This window comes from Nannospalax galili, unplaced genomic scaffold (assembly GCF_000622305.1).
Source record: "Nannospalax galili isolate Female #2095 unplaced genomic scaffold, S.galili_v1.0 scaffold267, whole genome shotgun sequence".
Lineage (NCBI taxonomy): Eukaryota > Metazoa > Chordata > Mammalia > Rodentia > Spalacidae > Nannospalax > Nannospalax galili.
In genome coordinates, this window is record NW_008357518.1 from 1732534 (window position 1) to 1755108 (window position 22575).

Consider the following 22575-nt stretch of genomic DNA (forward strand, 5'->3'; position numbering starts at 1 on the left):
GGTTTCAGTCTTCTTGCTGTGCCAGGCCAGTCTTGGTTTAATTCCCATAACAGCAGGAGCAAAAGGCTCATTGGTCACATTGAGTCCACAGTCAAGAAACAGAAAGAGGATGGAGGACCTGGCTATAAAATCTCATGGACAGCCCTCAGTGATCATCCTCATGGGAGGCTTCAACTCCTGAAGGTTTCATAGCTGTCCTGAAAATTGCCACATGGGGGACCAAGTATTCGTACATGTGAGCCTATAGGAGACATTTCACATTCAAAGTACAATACCCATTGTCTAATAGACAGAGTTGGAGGTTGAGGAAATTATAATTGATTTTACAAAAGCAAATTATAAATTAGAAGTTGATTCTCAGGATCAAAAGAGAAAGTCAGTTTAGACCATCTGGTGGTTTGAATGAGAAATGTCCCTCATAGGCTCATATACTTGAATACTTGGTCTCCAGTTTGTGCTGCTGGTTGTGGAGTTTTAGGAAGTGTGACCTTACTAGAGGAAGCATGTGGACACACTTGGGATGGGCTTTGAGAGCACATAGCCTCATCCAACTTCCTGTTCATTCTCTATGTCCTGTGAGTGCTTGAAGGTATGAGCTCTCAGCCCTCTCCTCCATCCACATCTGCTGTCATGCCTCCCTGTGATGATAGAGCCATCCCTCTGGAATCATAAGCCCCAATAAACTCTTCCTTCTATAAGTTGCCACGGTGGTCATGGTGTTTCATCACAGCAACAGAAAGTAACTAATGTAGACCACAAAGGATCAGGATTAGAACCAAGTTAATAGCACACTATGCTTTACAGTCAGTTGATGAAATTAAGAAATATTTATGAGTATCCTCTGAACACAGCATTGAGAAATACAATGACAAATGAAGAAAAGTTCCTACTCATGAGAAGGTAGCAGCCTAATGGGCTCACACTCAATCAAATGCAGCAATGGTTAGGGAGAGTACAGGCAAGCCCTCAGCACAGGTAGAGTCCTGCCTGGGAAATGGTGAAGGCACCCTTGGAGGGCATCTGCCCAGATGCCCCTGAAGACAGTGCAGAGGAGTGGCTGACTCTTGGGGAAAATGGAACAGATGGAGGCAGCACCGTGGTTCTGAAGGAGACTGCCCAAGTAAATGGATGGATGGGAAATGAAACGGTTAACTAAATGCAAACACTGAGTACAGTAGAGAACGTATATTTATTATGCACTAGCTTGACTCAGCTGTAGGAAATATTTAACGTGATCTCATACAGTATAGGAAGGATGGAACAAAAAGTATGCAGCTATCACTGGGTGGGGTGGGAGGGAAGCGGGGGTTCATCCTGATGGAAGGGGTTCAAGAAAGCTTCCAGATGGTGCTGCCTTGTAGGAGAGACTTGAGAAAAGTGAGCTGAGACCAGCAGAGAGGACAGAGAAGCTGAGTCGTAGAGCCGAAGGTGGTACATTCAGGGAGCCTGAGAATGTACCGGAAGGTGAAGCTTGTCAGATTCCAGAGGGCTTCAAAAGCAGTTCACAAAGACATGACAGTGTTTTGCAGGCAAGAAGTGACACTGGAGATTTCTAAGAAGAGATGGGACATCATTTTACGTAAGGCCTGAGTTAAAAGGCATTTTCCTATCAGTCAAGAACATGCTGTGTCTAGCACCTGTGGCTTCAATCAGCAGAGAAGGACAGTTGGTGCAGACCCAAGGCAGCTGCACTTGTAGACATGGGGGCTGGTGAGCACAGAGGTGGGTGAGCAGGGGAGCGTGACATGAGCCAGCTCTCCTCTGAGTGATAGTGGACCGAGAAGAGCCCCAGAAAGAGACACACCTAGGCTGGAGAAAGATCTCTGCAGGCTGCAGGGATCAGATGGAGGAACCTCAGAACTGCTGGAGTCTCATGACGGGGGTGGTGCCAGAGGTGCCAAATAGGAGCTGGGAACCCTGAGGTGCAAAGGAGGTCAGTGTGTGTGTGTGTGTGTGTGTGTGTGTGTGTGTGTGTGTTTGTGGGTGTACTAACAAAATATTTTATTGCTGTCATATTAGAAATAAGGTAAATTATCTAAAAATGGTGCCAAAGGGATGGACCATATCGGGGAAAAATAGACTAAAACTTCTATAATTAACTAATTAACTAAATAAAAATAAACACATGCTTAAATTGCCACAAACTAAAAAACAAATGTAAAAAGAACAATATAGAACATTTAAATATGTTAAATAAAAAGCTTTATTATTTCTAAGACATGCTGCAAATAAAAATAAAGAGCCCGTGCTCAGACTTTGTTGAATGAACACAGAATATCTGTAGAAAACCAAGGAGGGATAGTATAAAGGACCAGTGAGTGGTCTCTAATGGACAAACACGCTCATTTTTATTAAGCGTTCAAATAAAGGCGTGTAAGAATACAAGTGGGCCCCTGAAAGAGCAAAGATGGTGAAATTGTTCTAGAAATTTCAGACTTATTTAGAGAGAATGTGAACTGAAACTTAATATCCCATTCTGGAATTCTGAAATTCTGGCTGGTTCTACCTTGTTCCATCTGCTTGTGCTTAGGCTTCACCAGACATGGAGCCACCCTTGTTTCTGTGTTAGTAAGTCATACAATGCCGTCTCTAGTTGTAGCCTGCATGGCCTAGGGCACTCAATTCCCCAAAAGCACATCATCCAGCCATACATAATTCCTCATGGCTTATCAACTCCATCTCAGAAAACCCCTAAGATTTCATTCATAGGTAATGTTGACTGAACCATGATTGTGCTAGTGCCATTGTTCCAGGTCTCCCGGATGAGAAAATTGGGAAGCTGAAAGGTTAAGTACCTCACTTATGGTTGGTGTGTTATCACTTCAGATCTGGGATTTGGATGCAGCAGGATGATCCTTTAGCCCCCAGGAATGGTATTACACTGGAGGAACTGGTGAAGGATCATCTCAACCCATTGGTTTTTAACCCTTAGTTCTCAATAGCAGCAAAGAAAGTTTTAAATGAGGTCCAAATTAGACATGATTTATAACGACTTCAAAATGCCTCTAACCAGAGTGGGGCAGGGCTTGGTAGGTACTCCAGGAGATTTCTTCCCTAGCAAAGGCACCTTCAGCTGCTCAAAACAGGTAACTATAAAATTCCCTCTTTTGTCAAGTGGAAGCTTGTCTCTTTACTCTGGCTCTTGGGTCTTGAGTCACACACAAGGCAGATTCCAAGGAATCTATACAATTCCTAGAAATAAAGTTGGAAAATGTGTATTGATGTGTTTTCTGGGTTCCAACCCTAAGCTCCCTGGCCAGTAGCTCTGTCTAGAGGTGTGGTTAATGGAAGCCACACTCTCACATCCTTGGATCTGATCCTCACGGTGCCCAACTCAATAAGGTACTGCAAACAGTGCAAAGAATGTAGATTCCTTGGTTCCCTGTGGGAGTTCATCAGTCCTTCCCCTTAGCCAGCCTTTATCAGTACAAATAACCCAGAATGCACACAGAGAATGAAAATAATGCACATAAAAATAAGAGCATCTTCACAGAGAGATAAATGTAAACTCAAATGTAATGACTCCATCTTTAATCGCCATTTTTCCTGAGGCTCAGCAATAAAACGTATATTCATTGAGCAGCAAGAAAGAAAATCATACTAATCATTAAATGTCCTAGCTGGAATTTTTATATCTCTACTTCCCCACAAAATAAACATCTTTATATTTACAATATTTTGTTTGATATAACTGAAGCGTTCTAACACTAAAAGCAGCTCTCTAAAGTAGTGATAAATTGCCACAAGTCCAGGGAATAATTAAGTACACAGAAAAGATCCAAGTCTGTGTTCACATCAGCAAAAGGATAGCAATTAAAGTAAGTGATCGCTATAATTAGCCACACATAACTGTATTTCAGCAAATGAGCAAACATAATTATTTCTGGGAAACAGAGGTAGCATGCAGCTCCTGGCACTCGGAAGAAAAATCATTTCCTAGAAAATAGTGCTATTCCTGACTCATTTAGAACTTTAAATTATTTTAAACATGTACTTTCTTCTTGTGCCTTTATTTAGAACAGACATTAACTGTACTGCGGGCATGGCGGATCTATCCTAAAAATTGCCTTGAGGGGCTGGAGAGATGCTCAGTGGTTAAGAGCACTTGCTGCTCTTGAAAAGACTGGAATTCAGTTCCCAGCACCCATATTGGGTGACCCACAACTGCCTACAACTCCAGCTCCTGGGGATTTGACATCCTCTTTTGGTGTATGCGCACATGGCACACACACACACACACACACACACACACACACACACGAATAAAAATATTTGTAAAAAAATCACCTGGAGAGTTACCGTGGTGATGCACATGTCACAGGCTGCATGTGTGGAATAGAACAGGGATTTTTCTGGTTCCACTCTCTGCCTGTCATTTGAGGTTCCTTTGCAGCACACACCATTGTTTTAATGGGCAGATGCTTACTGAGACTAGTACATAGGGCCTGGCAGTGGGTATTTCAATAGCCCTGGGGAAAGTGTCAGGTGCCAGAAACTCATGGTGTTCATGAAACTCCACCAGTGTTAAAATGTTAAGTTGCTTTGGTAGCCTGAATCCCCAATTGAGATAACTTTCTTTTCATGCACAAAACTCTTGAGATGTTCAACTGATCTTTAACAAAGAGGACACAGAGCCAGCTTTAACATTCTATCCCTGTGAAATTCTAAGGGGAAATCTTAAATCTGTGTTCCAGATTCAAGTGTATACTCTATTTGCTACAACACCCTGAATTTAGAAGACTTAATTTTGTGTTATTAATTTCAAAGAGCATGGCTCTGACTGCTTCCATTCTGATCTAAGAGAGTTCTGCTTGTTCAGTTGACTTTTGGGTTTGTTCTGATTTTAGAGTAAGACTCATGGCATCTTGTATAGGGAAAGTGATGTGGCCAGGCATTGAGTCAAAATGTAGATCAATTAAATATTCCTCTCTGCCTTCTTTATTCCTCCCTTTCTTCCTTCTTTAATATTTTGTTGTTGTTTGAACTGTGGGATTGGAACCTCTGTCAAATCAAGAAACAGAAAATGGTCAGCTCCCTGGGGGTTCAGGCGCTCTCTAAGGTGTCTAGTGAGGGGAATCTGTACCCCACCTCTTCTGAAAATCCCTCCCTGGGACTTCTTGGTATATACTTGGTATACATGTATATAACACATTCTGTTTACTCTCTCCCTTGTCCCTCTCTTGTCTCTCTCCCACCCCTCCTCTTCCTCCTAACTAGCCCTTTTCCAGATGAACGACTTTGGGGGTTTTGTGGGACATAATTAGTTTAACTGAGACCATCTGTGTGACCTTTGGATTCGGCTCTCCATTGGAGCCTGAAGAGGTCAGGTGGGTACACAATTGAAGGCAATGAGTGCCCCTCTCTCTGAATCCATCTGTAGGGTATACTTGCTCGAGCAGTCACTTACCTGCTTTCTGGCCTTGCAGTACTGCTGTCCTGGGCCGTGTAAGCAGGTCACACTCATAGACAGTTTTTACATTGTGACTTGTCTCACTATAGTGCATTTGTGTCACCCACTCTAGTGCAAACAGACACAGATCCTTCTTAGCAATCTCACAGCTGATTGTGTGCTGGTTCAGCCTGCAAGATGCCTCCTCCAGTCACTCAGCTCCAGGGAATTCCTTCCATGCTTGTGGACTGGATTTAGCAACCCTCTCCAACAAATAAAATATGATCTAGTACTGTTGTCTCCCCAAGTCATAGAAAAGCAGTGGCTTCCATTTTGGGTGCTGTCCTTGGACTTTTTGCTCCATGAAAGCCAGTTGCCATCTGAGGCTGTCTTTGGGAAAGCAAGTGGGAAGACTCGGGTGTGAGTTTTTTCACATCTGCTGATAACTATTTGAGTGATCTTAGGTTTGTGCTATCCCTCAGTCAAGACTCAAGATGACTACACTTTTGGCTAACAGCTTGATTGCTGTATCATGACAAACTTAAACCAAGCCACATTCAGCTTCCTCATCCTTAGAAGACATGAAATTATAAGCATTTGTTGTATTAACAATGGGGGTAATCTGTATCCAGCCAACAGTTCAAGTGTGTTGGACTTAGTTTTAGTTTCAGTGATTATGAACTAAGACCCCATAAGCATTTTCTTACCTGTGTTTGCAGGGACACTGTCATTTCTCTGCTCTCTGACTCTGAGCAGGGTCAGTGGGTCACATGACAAGGGTTTGTTGCGCTTCATAACAGACCACCAAGTTAGATCTGTGCTCAGACACTTTCGGAGCTGCACAATGGACTAACATGTCCTACTGGATATTCTTTTCCTGCTTTCCAACACTCTCTTATATCCCTAGAGTACCAACAATCCTTCTTGCTGTGTCCGGCATGTCTCCAGACCATTTTCTAGAATTCCATTCCTTTCCTGAGCTTCTGTGGCTTTGCTGTGGAGAGTTTCTGGCTTATCTTCCATTTCAACAACTGTGTCTAAGTAAATTTAACTTCATCTTGTGTGGACTTCTCCTGAGTGCAGTTTCTCAGTTTCAGAGCTTCCATTTGCCTCATTTCTCACATCTGCAGGATGATCGTCCTTTTATGTGCTTACTGTAGGATGTGTATCTTTGGACTCTGGTTTTTTGAGAGTCTATCCCGGGGACAGACCACTACAGTCATTTGTGCTTCTGACTTTCCACCTGATTTCATGTGCTCCTGTGTCTGGTTAATCTTCATTGTGTGTTGGATTTGTATTTGAAAATGGTTTGTGAGAATGTTAAGAGGACTGGTAGACTATCACTGTCCCTAGGAACAGATTCACATATGTTTCTCTCAGAGGCCTATGGAAACTATCACCCATGAGCACTTCAATCTAACTCAGGTGTTCAGATGAGTCCCAGGCAATCTGTGGTTCTGGTACAAATGACCTTGAGGATAGGCATTTCAAAGCTCCACCCTCTTCATAGCCTGGGTGATGATCCATGGACTTAGTCTCTGTGTCTGGAGCCACAGGGACAGTAGAAGCAGAGGTAGACTTTCCAGGGCCCCCAATATCCCTGGTAGGAGAATGTAGGACTTGGGTTGCCTTCCTTGGGCTAACATAGTTGTGATGGCTAACCTTAATTATCTTTTGATTGATTTACTTTATGTGTATGTATTTTGCCTGCATGTGTGTAAGTGCACCCATGTTGTGCAATGCTCATTGAAGCCAAAAGAGGGCTCTGAATCCTCTGGAACCGAAGTTACAGACATTAACTATGTGGGGCTAGGAACCAAACCTAGGTTCTCTGGAAGAGCAGCACGTGCTCTTGACTGCTGGCTGAGCCATCTGATAGCTAATCTTCATCATCAATTTGCCTGGATTTAGAACCACATAGGATGGTGTTTCTAGAGAGTCTTAACTGTAGAGAGAACCCTGAATTTGGGCAGCACCCTGGACAGGGTTCTTGGACTGAATAAAATTGGAAAAAAGATTAAGCCAACTGAACACCAGCATTCATCTCTCTCTGCTTCCTGACTGCTGGCACAAAGTGACCAGTTTGCTCAGCTCCTGTAACCATGCTGTCCCTGCTGTGATGGACCACATCCTCCCAAACCATGAGCTGCTTTTGTCAAACATTTTTGTCATAGCTATTAAAATAATAACTAGCACTATGGCCTGGGGTCCCCACCTCAGTCCTTTCCCAGAAGCCCACTGTCCTGTTAGGTTTCCTTTAGGTTTCCTTTAGTCAACCTAAAGTAAACAGAAATGATCTGTTTGGCTCTTCTGGGCAATTTTTCAGGAAAGGACAGTTGGATTTTCCCATCAGCCCCTACTAAAAGTGGTGTCAGAGAAAATGCTTGTTTGCACAATCTTAGATGAATGAAGCCAAGCCAGTATCTAAGCGATGGACTGAATAGCCTAAAGCTGTTTTGGCATCTCTGTCCACCCCATACTGTTCCCCTTTATGTTTCTTAGCTATGTGAAGATTAACTGAAAAGCATTAGTAGACTGTGTTTCACTGAGCATAGGACATGCTTTATATGGGTTCACACAACCAGCAGTCCACCAAATCTCTGAAAAGTCAACCAACACTGAATGCAATTCTACTGTCTAACCTAAGCAATAATACACCAACGTTAACTCCCATGGTGGAGTTTCATGGTTTATATTCTATTTTCCAGTTATTAGGTCTGCTTCATTTTTATATGTTCATATGCATTCTTCCTCAAAAGTTGATGCAACTTAAAACTTTACACATCGATCTCCGAGTTTTAAATGCTCACCATTTGAGACAGAATTTCCATTTTCAGCAGTGACAGCACTAGACAGTGAATTGGATAACTGAGTTCCATGGTTATTCGCATTTCTGTCTTGAATATCCGAAGCAATTTCTGATGAACTGGGATCTTCCCGGCTAGTTAGGTTCATGTTAGTTCCAAAGCCTAAAATTAATTTTAGAAAATATTATTCTTGTATGGTAAAATGCACTGCAAATATGAATAAAACATTGGAAGAGAATAACACAGGTTAAATCAAACATTAATTACTCTTAAAATAGAGCACAATCCTTAATGAAATTTGTAGCCTGAATGGTATTCAAGAAATGTTGCTGTGACACCCTTAAACAAAAGTGTTGAAAAGCAATTTCATAATTTGTTATTTCCAAAAATACCCAAAGTTCTTTTAATATAGATCAAAGAGCTTAATATAATGTTTGCAGTCCTGAAAAGGTCATGAATTCCTGTGCCAAAAACATTTAGTTATAGAATGACATGCTTACAGTTTTGAAAAAATACACATATGTTGAACAGGAGTTTAAAACTTGTATTATCTATTACATTTCGGGAACCTAAACTTCAAATATACTAAAATACATTCTGTACACTAAAATAAGTACTTAGCAGCATATAATATATATCTTACATTGAATGTTCTGACAAGTAGGAAAAAAGAAGCCATTGTCCAAATATACTAATGGGGCAGAGGAGGGCCTAAGGCTATGCATCTTTGGTAAAGCAAACACCACAAAAGCAGGGTGGTTGTGACAGGGTCTCCCTGAGACCGACTCCCCCACAGCTGCTGTTTTGCCCTCAGGGAGGGCTCAGGGGGTCAGGTCAGTGTTCTCAGTCAGCTGCTGTCCCTCAACCCCTCACAGTGTTGGTGTGGCTTCAGATCATGATCTCCACACCTCCCTCTACCTGACTCAATTTCCCTCTGTGGCTGGGCAGGCACACCTGGGATGAATTCTTGCTTCTCTGAGCTCCTCAGAGCAGCTTGTTGAACTACATTAGCAACTTAACCCAAGTTACTCCATTTTACTCAGAATAGCTCAACCACACACCAGTGGAACGTGCTAATCTCAGACATTCCACATCTGGCTAACTGCTTGTTTTTGCTTCTGTAACTCTCTTGCTATTTCAGGTTACCTTGACAAGTACTATGAGACCACCCTGTTATTCAGTGACCATCTGGTAACTGATGATTTTGACTTCTGTTACAATGCTTGTTATGGCTAGGTAGTTGACTAATTTTAAAATTGCTGAGTTATATATTTGTCTCACTTGCCCACACAGTGACAGACTATTGATTGGTGAATTCAAATTCTGCTATGTTGTACAAACCTGATTGGCTCACAGATGTCCTGTTTAAACTATGCTTTCTGTAATCCTACAGAAACCCTAAACGGTTAATGTTCGGGGGCTGCTTCTACTCCCGAGATAGACAGCCCCGCAGGGCGTAATAAAGTATTACCTTGCTACTTTCTACTGAAATGGTGTTGGTGATGTTTTTGCGAACTCCGACTTGCAACGCTGTGATGTCAGGGGATGTGACTGAGTACAAGACTGAGTGTGCTGTGCTTGTTCCTTCTTGTTGGTTCTCAGTGGTTCCTAAGTATCCTGAAAATTAGGTCTATCTAGAGTTTGAAGCTGACACATTATTTAAAAGGGATAATAGCTCTAATGTGCAATATTCTACTTTATCTTTAGCAGAACTGGGTCTTATCACCCTTGATCCCTACCACCAACTCAAGAAGCAGAAGTGCCAGCTTTGCTTTACTGGAAGTTGAGGTTGGAGCCCTGCAGCTGCAGAATGGCAGAACAGAGCTTGAATGCTGATATTTGATTATTGCTCAGTCATTTTTATCAGAGAAAGACACTTCATAGCACTTTCATTCTTAAAACTTCTAGAATGATTTGGAAGGAAGGAAGGAAGGAAGGAAGGAAGGAAGGTGAGGAGAAAGATGAGAAGAAAGGAAGGGAGAGAGAGGGAGAGAGGGAGGGAGGGGGAGAGGGGAGAGAAGGAAGGAATGGAGAGGAAGTGAAAAATGAGGAAGGCAAGGAAGGAGAGAGGAAGGAAGGGAGAAGGGGAAGTTGAAGGAAGGAGGGGGAGAAAGGTGGATGGGAGAAAGGAAGGAAAAGGGAGGGAGGTAAAGAAGGGGAAAGGAAGGAAGGATGGGGAGGAAAAGGAGGGAGAGGAAAGAAGGAAGGAAGGAAGGGCTAACCCCAGAGCTGGTCTCTTAGACTGATCTACTTGATCCTTTCTACGTTCCTCTTTGGCAGGATCACCCTTTGATCCTTGGGGCTGACATTCAAGTGGCACTGCAGGCAGAGACTTTACCCAGTGCTCCATCTGGACCCATGTTTCACTGCTGGCTGCATGCATACCATCTGCCTATAGAGTGTTTCCATCCATCCACCTATGACTGCCTATCCTCTAGTCAGGCTCTGGACCAGGGCACTGAGATATCTCAGAGCCACAGAGTACAGCTTACTTTGTTCAGACAGGAAGATGTGTGGAGATTTAGGAGTAAGATGTAGGGGCTGGAGAGATGGTCCGGCAGTTAGGAGCATTGGCTGCTCTTGCAGAGGACCCGGGTTTGAATCCCAGCAACCATATGGTGGCTTACAACTGTCCATAACGCCAGTTCCAGGGAATAAACATCCTCCTCTGACTTTCACAGGCATTGCATGGCACAGGCGCACTTACATACATGCAATACACTCATACACATAAAATAAAAATAATAAACACGTATTTTTAAAAAGAAGTAAGAAGTGCTGTGAAGGCAAAATAATCAAATCTTCATACTCCAAAGCCTGACTGGTCAATGGCACTTTGAACAAAAGAAGAAATATAGCTACATTATGCTATCTGACTTCAAAGCGTATTAAGAAGCTAGAGTAATCTCAATAGTGTGGTGGCATAAAAACAGGCTCAGGAACATAACAGAGAACCCAGAAACAAATCCACACGTCTGTAGTCAAGTAAATTTCCACAAGGTCCCTAAGAATCCTCACTGGAGACAGGACAGCCAGTTTAGTCAATGGTGCTGGACAAACTGGCCACCACAGACTCCTTCCTACTTCTCAGAGTTAGGAAATAAAGTGGGTTAAAGGCTTAAATATGAGACATGAAACTATGAAACTCCTAGAAAAACAATAAGTGAAATGTTTCAGGACATGAGAATGGGCAAGAAGGTTTTAGGACAAGATCCCAAAGGCACAGGAAACAAGAGCCAATATAGACAAATGAGATTAAATCCAACTAAAAAGCCTCAGCACAGCAAAAGAAACATAGAAGAGACAGCCTACGGAATGGGGGAAAATATTTGCAAGGCATGCATCTGAGGGGGGAAAAACCCAGGAAATATCAGAAACTCCAAAAACCTAAGCGCAAAAGCAAATAACTGAATTGAAAATAGATGAGAGAATTAAACAGACGCGCGTCAAAAGAAGACACACAGATAACAAAAATGGACATGAAAATATGCTCAGCCTCACCAATCAGCAGGGAAATGCAAATCAAAACTACAATGAGCTGCCACTTCCTTTTACGGAAAATGAATACTGTCAAAAAGACGAAGGGCAAGTACTTGTGTGGATGAGAGAAAAGGGACCCTTGTGCACTGTTGTTATGAGTGTAAATTAGTTCAACTATTACATAAAACAGTATGGAAGCTCCTCATAAAATTAAAAATAGAACCACCGTGTGATCCAGCAATCGCCCCTGGATGTGTACTCAAGGAAATAAGTCACTGTCAAAGACACATTTGCACTGCATATTCACTGGGGCAATATTAATTATGGATGAGATAGGAAATTCATCAAAGTATCCATCAACAGATGAATGGATAAAGAAAATAGAGTTTATGTACACGAAGGAACGACATTAAGCCCTAAAATGAATGAAATTCTGGCAACATGGGCAGAACTGGAGACAATTCTGTTGAAAGGAACAAGCTGGACATAGAAAGGCCTTATGAGCTCACTCATATGCTGAATCTAAAGACGTTGATCTCATAGGAGTTGATAAGAAAGTGGTGGCTATTGCGGGAATGACTTTTATAAGATGGACATGCTCTGGACAAGTGACTTTTACCTAACCTCGCATTTGAAAAGTTCATGTTATGGTTTGAGATAATTTAGTATTACCTCGGCTTGCTTGTAATGCAAAACAAGCTTATCAGGCCTTTGGCTCCTCTTGTAACTGAAATACATAACCATAACCCTTCATGAATCTTTCTTGATCCAGAACAGTGTATGAATATGTGTATGCTTTGCACATCAAGCAGTGCAAACAGCATATTTCTTGGAAGCATTGAGATAATTATCCAGTTGTGTTGCAAGCCATAGGTTGGCTTAAATTGATAACATATTTGTGCACGTGTTCGCTATTATAAGTCAGCAGGGGTCAGATAGGATAAGGTAATCCTATATAAGGGTCCACTCTTCCTTCTCCATTTCATGATGGACATAGTTTCAATAAGACAGAGAGGAAGGGCTTTGTTCAAGAGCACAGTTCTGATCTCAAGGAATAGGTTTTCAGAGCAGTTTGGGTCCCTCCTTGGCTAACATGGATGCTAAGAATCATGATTTTTAAAAAAGTTATCATTTTTATGTGCATGTATATAAATGCACACTTGTCATGCAATGCTCATGGAGGTCAGAAGAGCATTACTTATCCCTTGGAACTGGAGTTACAGATGGTTGTTAGGCACCATGTGGATGATTAGAATTGAACCCAGGTCATCTTCAAGAACAGCCAGTGCTCTTAGCCACTGAGCCATTTCTCCAGGCCTAAGCCTGAATATTTTTATTCAGGCATTGCTGATATTGGCATAATGAACATCCACAGTTAACAAGAACTAGAGAGTATGGGGGAGGGGGGAGAGAGAGAGAGAGAGAGAGAGAGAGAGAGAGAGAGAGAAAGAGAGAGAGAAGGAGGAGGAAGAGGAGGAAGAGGAGGAGGAGGAGAAAGAGGAGGAGGGAGGGAAGAAGAAGTGGGGAGGAGGAGGAGATTGGTCCATGGGCATGGACTTACGTTTACATAAGAGTAGGTTCTTATGCATTGTTATATAGTAGGGTCACTATATAGATAATGGTAGTGTGGTATACGTTTCAAAAATCTAGAAGAAAGAATGCTGTCTTCACTATAAAGAAAGATGCTTTAAGAAATGTATTTGATCTGGTCTCACCAGAGAATGCAAGCCATGTATTATAGCCCTACAGGGTACCCCAAAAGCATGTTTCCATGTTAACTTTTATCATTTAAAATAAACTGAATTGAAAAATGATCATAGTTTCAAACACCAAGCAGGAGACCTAATGTTTAAAATGCCCCCGTAAGCCACACTGACTCTTAACTCACTTGCCCATCAACATAAACACTAAGGTCTTTGTGGAGTCAGCATGTACAGGAATACAGCAGCACTGGTAGGAAGCCTGGCTCAGCTTCCTGTCTCAGCCCCTGACAGTGAGCAGTGCCAGAACAGCTACAGCTGAAAGAGTAGCTTCGGCGTCCTCAAGCCTGGAGACTTCTGAATGCTGAGAAACCAGGTTCAGCTTCAAAGCTTTTTAAAAAATTATTACTGCATTTTTGTGTATTTCATACAGAACATCTCAAACAATCTTAATCATTTTTATGTCCCATCCCCCACCAGCACCCTCCCGTAGACCCCCACGCCCCCACTGGAGCCGATATACTCTGTCATCCCTGTCAAGGCCCACTGTGTCAGGTCAGTGTCCCCAGCCATTCCCCAGTGCAAATCCCTCCACTGAGGTCTAGTTAGCCTATCTAGAGTTCCTTCTTTTAGGAAGATTAGCTCTTCTTCACCTAGCTATTAACAAGTACCACAACTGGTCACACACATGAACTTTGTCTACGAATTGCCCAGGCCTAAGTGACACATCTACAATGCAACCTCTGTACCTAAGGCTCACGGAACATAGAACAGGGGTAAAGAAGAGGACACTAATGAATCTCAGTTCTCATTAATGAAGTTCCCTCATGCAGCAGAGGGCTAGGAACACAAAAGGTCACAAATGGCCAAAGTGTAGAGATCAAGAGTCTGCTGAGTGCTGGTCCTTGGACAGGACTCCTATATTAAATTTTACCCACCCAAGGCTCAGGGACCATCTTGGAAGAGGCGGCAGAAAGACCATAAGAGCCAGGGAGGAGGTGCATGATCATATGGAAACAGAGTCCTACAAGCTCCTGGGAACCTGCTCATATGATTCTGTGGCAATGGTGTCAGCATGCACAAATCCCATGCAAACTCAGGCAGACAATAACCCAGCATGGAACTGGGAAAAGGAACAGCAAACCCCAATCTTATCTGATGAAATATTGGCAACCAATTACTGGTAACTCCAAAGCTTTTGAAGACATGGACATCCAAGAGCATTTAAGTCTGTGGGTGGGTGTAACTTATAAGTTCATTCTTCCATTCAGGTACTAGCTGCATAACATCCATATGCCACATACTCTTGGTGCTGGAGATCAGCAATGTGACCATGGTCTTGCCACTTGGAGCTCATATCCCAGGAAGGGACTGGATGACCAACAAGCAAATACACGCAAAGGCAGAGCACTCACAGCAGTGGAGCCCCAGTTGAGCCGGAAGCTCGAGGGGCAGAAAAGCTAATGGGTTGACTGTTTGTTCAGGCTTCACAGGTCAAGCACTATTGCTATGGGAGGCATCTCAGAGATGGAGTGGGGAGATATTGTGTGTGTAGAAGCTCCACATACAGGTTTGAAGACCCTGCAGCAGGAAAGAACTTGCCTTTTCCAGGAGCTAGGTAGCAACATCCTGATGAGCCAGGAAAGTGGAAGCAAAGGAGAGACAAGGGGGATGTCAGTGGTGACAGAGGCCTTTCACTTAGGGCCTGGAGGCAGCCTGGGAAGGAGTGGAGACCTTAATGTCAGAGGTGTGGGAGGGATGGAAGCAGTAAGCCCAGTGTCAACAGGGGTGTCTGGCTCCGTCTGATAGTCAAAGACATAATCTTCTGAGACTTTGGGGGAACCTCAGAATGAGCTAGATGCTAGCTGTCCTCATAGTTGATTTCTATCTTATGAACAAATGACACACTGAAATTTATAGCCAAAGCCTTCACTTTTTGTTATTCCAGCTTTAAAATGTTTTGATATATCCAGTGAATAGGTTCGGACGTAGCCACTGTGTGCTCAAGCATGTGTCTTACAGGTTAGGTTGCAATTCTTGCATTATCTGCTAAGACTCCATTTTATCATAAAACATAGATCTATTTTAGGTGATTTTGGGTAGGAAGGAAGGAACAGATGCTCCTTAATGTAAGACACGAGAATGAATGGTCAACGGGGTAGTTGTTCTAGTCACATCCACAATAATCACCGTGTCCTAAGAGTTCATCAGGGGCCAGGACCCTTCTAGACAGGCTGCTTAATGTCAATCTCACCCTCATAAGCATTCTCAAGGTCACCCTCCTGTTTTCAAGATGAAGTTATTGAAGCTTGGCAGGGGTACAGACATCTCATACCAGTGAGTCCTCCATTGGCTGCAGACCCAGCTCAAAAGGCGCCACTGTGTGCATACAGTCCTTCTGCATTTTCTTCCTCTATATGTGGCTTTCTGTCACAAGCTTATGTGATGACAGAAAGGATGACATGGCTTCTGTTCTTGACCTTGTCACTGATATTGTATGGTGAAGAACCAGGAACCTAATCTGCAAGGTGGCATTCTAGCAGATGAAAATCCTCAGCACCAATCTCCCCTCCTGGGATTATCCATGCTTAGTCATATTAACCAGGGATGCAAATGTGTGATTTATGAGTAACATGTGAGTGTCTGCTCATTAACACCCTTACTCACACTTACCGCCAAATTCATAAAAGTGCCTATGCCCCAACTTGCCAAACACAGTGAGAGGCACATACAGACACTCTTAGTGTATTTGATTTTGCTGCACAGTGGCAGCTTGCTATAGGACTGGGTGCTGTGTTCCTTGCTAAAAGCACCCATCTTGCCTGGTACTTAAGCACTGACAAAATTACAGCAAAAGCAAGTCAAGAGGACTTTGGCATTAAGTCCGTAGAGGTCTTTGTTGTCAGAGTGCACATAGAAATGCACACTTCATGGAGAATTTCAGGAATGATACAGAGGAAACAAAGTCCCCAAGCCTGTTTACGCCTTGGTGCTGTGAGGGTGAAGAAAAGTGAGTGAAAGGAAAGATCAGCGACTCTTGCTGACTAAGCAAATGCACAGAGGACTAAATAAGGAAGGTCCTGTCTAAGAGCTGAAGGTTTGCCAGAGACACATTTGTGTTTCTGTACTGTGTGACCAGTACCTGCTGACTCACTCCCTCTTTCTGTTGGGTGCTGGCAACATGGCTGGTTTGAATACCTGTGGTGTTTGAATGCCTGCTGCGTCAGGTACAGGTTGGGAAGAAATGAATCACATCAGGATATGACTCAAAATCAAGGGCTTGGCTTTATGTTGAGATATGATCATTCAATCCAAGCATGCAATGCAGACATGCATACATTGACTTTTAACCTAGTAAGAGTTCTAGCACAACCTTCAATGTTAACACACAGAAGCAATTCACCTCTCTTCTGCTGGTTATTATGTAACTAAAATGTTATTCTGGGAGAGTGTCACCCCTGAAAAATTGTGAGTCTCTATAAAAGGGGATCCGCTCACCCTTGTCCAAGGGGACAAGCAGCAGGGTCTGGAGACTTCTTAGTTACCGTAGCTGGTGGAGGGAATCTAGTGGGTGGAGACTAAGATACAGAAATTTTCCTACAGTACACAGCAAGGCTGACTATAGACCAAGGTTTACCCGGCCTACAATGTTAGCATACCCAGGTCAGGACTACTACTTTGTGAAGCAGGTCACATCATGTCACGTTCCTTTCCAGCCTCTTTATGGTTTCTAGGTTCATTTGAATTCAGATCCAAATGTATCCTGGCATGGAGAGGACCCTTCACAATCTGCCTCTGTGTGTCCCAGACCTTATCCTCACCCTGTTTAGCCTTCTTGCATCCTCACCACCCAGACTCCTGGTCTGTAGGAAAGAGTATAGATCTGAACATGTTCAGGGTTTTATCCTCAAGCAGGAGGGCCTTCCACATCACCTCCCAGGTGAGGGCAGCTTATTTCTAGTTCTTCTCATTGTGTGGTTCCATATCACCAAGTTGTTTATAACCTGCTTCCTTCCTCTGGAATGATGGTGTCTTGATTTCAAATACACCTTCTGACATGATCCCAGTACCTACAATATGCCTGGGATGTAGAGAGAACTGTATACATCGCAGATGAAAGAAAAAAAAAGACAGGCACCATAGCAAATGCCTATCCTTAGCACTTGAGAGGCCAAGCCAGGAGGAGTGCTGCATGTTTGAGGGCAGATGGGGCTATGGAGTGAACACTAAATCTGCTAGGGCTACATAGGAAGACTCTGTCTCAAAAAAAAAAAAAAGAAAAAGAAAATAAAACGAAGGAAGGCTAAAGAGACGAAAACAAAAATAAATTTGACAACATGGTGACAGAAAGTTTGCTTTTCAAGAAGAGCTACAGTACCTTAACTCCTGCTACCTAAGACCAGCACAGAGCCACACGTCTCATACAGATAGCACCACCTACTAGCCCACCCCAGAACCCATTGCTCAAGGGCCCATACTGAAAGAGGAAAGAGGATCTGAACAAAAAGAAAGGTGTAACTAACAAACTACTTCAGATTAGAAAATCCCAGTGCAGAACCAAAAGTAACGTGAAAAAACCAAGATAACATGTCCCATCCGCTTTGTAAATTCCCAATCCTACAATAATAAGCCCCAATGAGAACAACCTGGAAGAGTGCCAAGAATTCAGAAGAATGATTATAACTGTGGTCAAACAACTCAAAGAAGATAAAAACAAAGAGTTGAATGAAATATGGAACTCAATCCAAAATATGAAATTTGAATTCAATAAAGAGAATTGCTAAAATAAGTCAAACTGAAGTCATGCAGGAAAAAAAAAATCAATAAGCCAAATGAAACCTCAGTGGAAAGTCTCCCCAGCAGAATGGATCATATGGAAAACAGAGAGCCAGGAATGGAAAAAGGCGGAGAACTGGATCTCTCAGTAAAGGGCAACAAGAAATTAGAAAATATACATAAACAGAACATGGGAAAGTTTGGAACACCATGGTAAGACCTAAATTTTGAATTATGGGCACAAAAGATGCATAGAGAAGAATATGACAGCATAGAGAGTATTTTCAGTGAAATCATAGAAGAAAATTTTCCAAACCTAGAGATAGAAATGCTAATCAAGGTACAAGAGACCTACAGAACACCAAATAGATAGGAACGGAAAGAAACTCCCCAAAACATATTGAAGTTAAACAGTAAAGACACAGAATAAAGAAAGGGTTTTGAAAGGTACAAGAGAGGAAGATCAAGTCTCTTATAAAGTATAAAGGCAGGCCCATCAGAATAACACTTGATCTTTTCTTTTCTTTCCTTTTTTCTCTCTTTTTGGGACAGGGGCTCCCTATAGCTCCAGCTGGCCTTGAATTCTTTATGTAGAACACACTGGCCTGGATCTCACAGAGATCTGCCTGCCTCTGCCTCCCAAATACTGAGATTAAAGGTGTGTACCACCAGGTCTGGCAACACTTGACTTTTTGACAGAAATCTTTAAAAACAGGAGGGCCTAGAAAGATGTATCCCAAGTTCTAAAAAAAAAAAACACAACTGACAACCTAGTCTATTGTATTTAGTAAAACTATCCATTGAAACTGAAAGAAAAATAAAACATTTCCATGATAAAGACAGATTAAAGGACTTTATGACCACCAAGCTAGCTCCGCAGAGGATACTAGAAGGAACACTTCAATCTGAAGAGGAAGATTAACTCATCTAAGAAGGCACAGGAAATAAATAAAGAACCTCAGGACAGTTCATCAAAAGAGGTCTAAGACACCACAAAATCAATGAAATGACAGGAATTAATTCACATCATTCAATAATAACTCTTACTGTTAATAAGCTCAATGCCCCAATAAAGACACAGACTAACAGACTGGATTAGAAAACATGATTCATCTTTTTGCTCTCTCCAAGAGCACACCTCACCGTCTATGATCAGTACCACTTTAGAGTAAGAGGATGGAAAAAGGTATTCCAAGCCAGTGTAACTAAGAAGCAAGCAGGTGTAGCTATTCTAATATCTGACAATATAGACTTCTAACCAAAACTAATAAGAAGAGCTAAGGAAGGTCATTTATACACATTAAAGGAAAACACTACCAAGAGGGTATTGTAATTATAAACATATATGCACCAAACACAGGTACACCTATTTTCGTTTTTTGGTCTTATTGAGACAGGGTCTCCTTGTAGCCCCAGCTGGCCTGGAACTCGCTATGTAGACCAGGCTGACCTCACACTCAGAGAGATCCGCCTGCCTTTGCCTCTGCTTGGGCCACCACGCCCAGCCCTAGGGTGCACCTAATTTCACAAAAGATATACTACCTCTAAAAATACCATGATAGTGTATAACATCAGTTCCCTACTCTCACCAGTCAGGTCATCTGGACATATATAAATAAATAATAAATAAATAAATAAACTAAGAAACATTGGCACTAAATGACATCATAAATCAAATGGACCTATCAGACATCTACAGAACATTCCACATAAACAATAAAGAATGCACATCTTCTCAGCAGCCCATGGAACTTTCTCCAAATTTGACCACAAATTAGTAAACAAACAGATCTCATCAAATATAGGAAAATTGAAATGACACCATTTATTCTTTCTGAGTAAAACGAGCTATACTTTCTACAACTGTAAACTAGTTGCATATTTACTAATTACAAATCCCAAGCACATCTGGGTGGTAGAATCATGGCAGGTGATAATTTCTCCTTATCCACAGGCAATGGCTGGAAACTCACAGAAGGATTTTCAGTGTTTTTGACATGACTTTGACTTCCAATCTCTACTTATTTAAAATTACAAGGTAAGGGAGATATCTCATTGTACAAGGTGGACATTTTCTCTTAGTCAAAATACCGCAGTTTGTTTTCTCCCTAAGCACATTAACTTGCTGGAGAAAACTATAGATATTTAAAGTCAATGCCTGACCCATAGTTTGAAGTTTAGTATATTTTTGCCATTATTCTATAAGCCCTCTCAGTATTTAGTTTTTTTAATCTTGTTTTATATTGCTTTATAGTCTCTATCATCATTTTCATTCTTATTGTTTTAAGATAGTTTTACTATTTAGTTCAAGATAGTCTTGAATTCACTATGTAGCCCAGGCTTGTCTAGAACTTTTAGCAATCCTCCTGCCTCAGCGTCTTGAGTTCTTAGATACTATTTTATAGACTACACACACTTCTTCAAGGGAGCAAAGTTGTTTTACAGTTAAGGAAAATATCGTATTCATTCTTACCATTAGCTAGTCACATCATTATTTATTTTCTTCAACAATAATTCAGCAGTCTCTATCTTTCTGTTTTGAGACAGTATCTTGCTATTAAGCCCAGGCTGGCCCTAAAATTCAGTATGTAAGTCCAAGCAGGTTTGAAACTCACAGTGATCCTCCTGTCTCAACTTCTTCCCAAGTGCTGGGATTACAGGGGTGAGACACCACACACTGCTTAACCTGGACTGCTGTTTCTTTTCTTTTTTTAAATTAGTTAGTTAATTGCACTGGGGATTGAACCTGGAGCTCAAGTATCTCTGGCTAGCTTCTAACTCTGAGCCACATTCTCAGCTCCAAGCACACGGCCTGAGAATGCCATTTTTCAGACCCCCAGGAGCCAGGTGTGACTGCTCACCAACAATGACCTTAAGGATGCCGTTCAAGTTCTGTCAAGGCAGCAAGGGTTCAGAGGCTGATTCACCGCCCCCCCCTGCTCATTCTAAGACCCAGCAGGAGAACTTGGAGGGTGGAAGGGAAGAGGAACCTTTCAGTAGAGTTGGGAGGAGAGTGCCCTGGACTGTGCAGGGGACAGAATGGGAGGCAGCAGAAAGAAGAGAGGGAGGGGTGGGCGGGGAAGAACTGGCCTGGCCCCTGGCTGTATCCCAAGGAAAGAAGCCAGCCCGGCTGCGCTTAGGGTGGGGAGGTGAGCAGGGCCGCAGTATCTGGCACATCACGGTCTGGCTTTCCCCAAGTGTCCTGTGTAAGGAGTGGCAGCTAATGAAGAAAGGAACTTCATAAATATTCACCTGGAAAAAAGCTCATGAGCTTGGAGGTAAGGCTATTAATAGAAAACCTGTAAGGATTTAGATTGGGGCTCCACAGAAGGGATGGGCAGTCAAGGGGAAGCCTAATCAGTATGTCTTCAGGCTGAGGAGCCAGCCCAGTATGCTGAACTTAGAGAGTAAGGTCAAGGCTGGGGCCAGGGTTGGCAGGGGGACAGGATGAACCGGCACAGTAAGCTAACTTGCCAGATGTCCCAGATTGGCCAGGGAGAACAGGTATTCAACAAGCACTGGGGTGCTTCTTTAAGAAGAGTGCTTTAAAAAGCTCCATTTCTCTGCTAGTTACTTTAACCTGAGATAACCTTAGCATGGATTTTGGAATCACATGAGCTAAGATCTGGGTTTCAGTAACGCCGGAGCAAAGCAAACTGGAGCAGTCTGGCTGACTTAATGCTGAGAGTGCTATGTAAGGCAGAAAATATGTGAGGATAGATTTCAGACTCATTACTCATGCTGGCTAGGACTCATGCACACGCTATAGGAAAATTCCTCTTGGGAAAGGCCACTGCTTGAAGGCACAGCATCTGCTTTCTCCCACTTGGCATTAAGAAAAAGTGAAAACACAGAGCAAAGGACTGGCATATTTCCCCAGCTTCTAAGCTCTTGTTTTTAGGGTTCAGGAATTACAGCTGAACACTTGTAACAAATACACACAGATGACGGTGATAAAACCTGGACAGACTCACTTTGACCTGAAACTGGCAGTAGGTTTGTGTCAGGCCAAATCTAGCCTGCACTGCAGAGGCAATCTCTTTTAGATCTCTGATATTGCTAGAATCTTCCATTATTGCTCAGGAGAAAGATCACAAATAGCACTCATGACGATGCAGTTTAGCGGTAGAGCACTTGCCCAGTATAGCACGCATGAGACCCTGAGTTCAATCCCTGTATCATAATAAGCAAAATTAACCAAAAATCCAACAAACAAGGGCTTAGGGGTCACTTCAAACCCCCCTCCTTTCTGATGCAGCCTGTGGGATTCAAGGGTTTTATTTTACTCGGTTCCAGACTCATTTGCCTCATGGCCTCTCAGAAAGATGAACCTTGCTGGAAAAAGTCCTGTAGATACAGCAGCTCATGCAAAGCTCTGATGGAGAATCTCCAAGCTGGAGAGACACAGAGGTGAGAAGGGAAA

The 22575-nt window shown here is 42.5% G+C and overlaps 1 protein-coding gene across 1 annotated transcript in view; it reads right to left on the reverse strand.

The window, feature by feature from the left end:
• The window catches only part of Myo16 (myosin XVI), a 497779-nt gene that overhangs the window by 32637 nt on the left and 442567 nt on the right, over nt 1-22575 (reverse strand). Inside the window, exon 32 of the mRNA XM_029557215.1 lies at nt 8200-8358. Coding sequence (XP_029413075.1) covers nt 8200-8358 — 159 coding nt within the window. The remainder of the gene's footprint in view (nt 1-8199; nt 8359-22575) is intronic.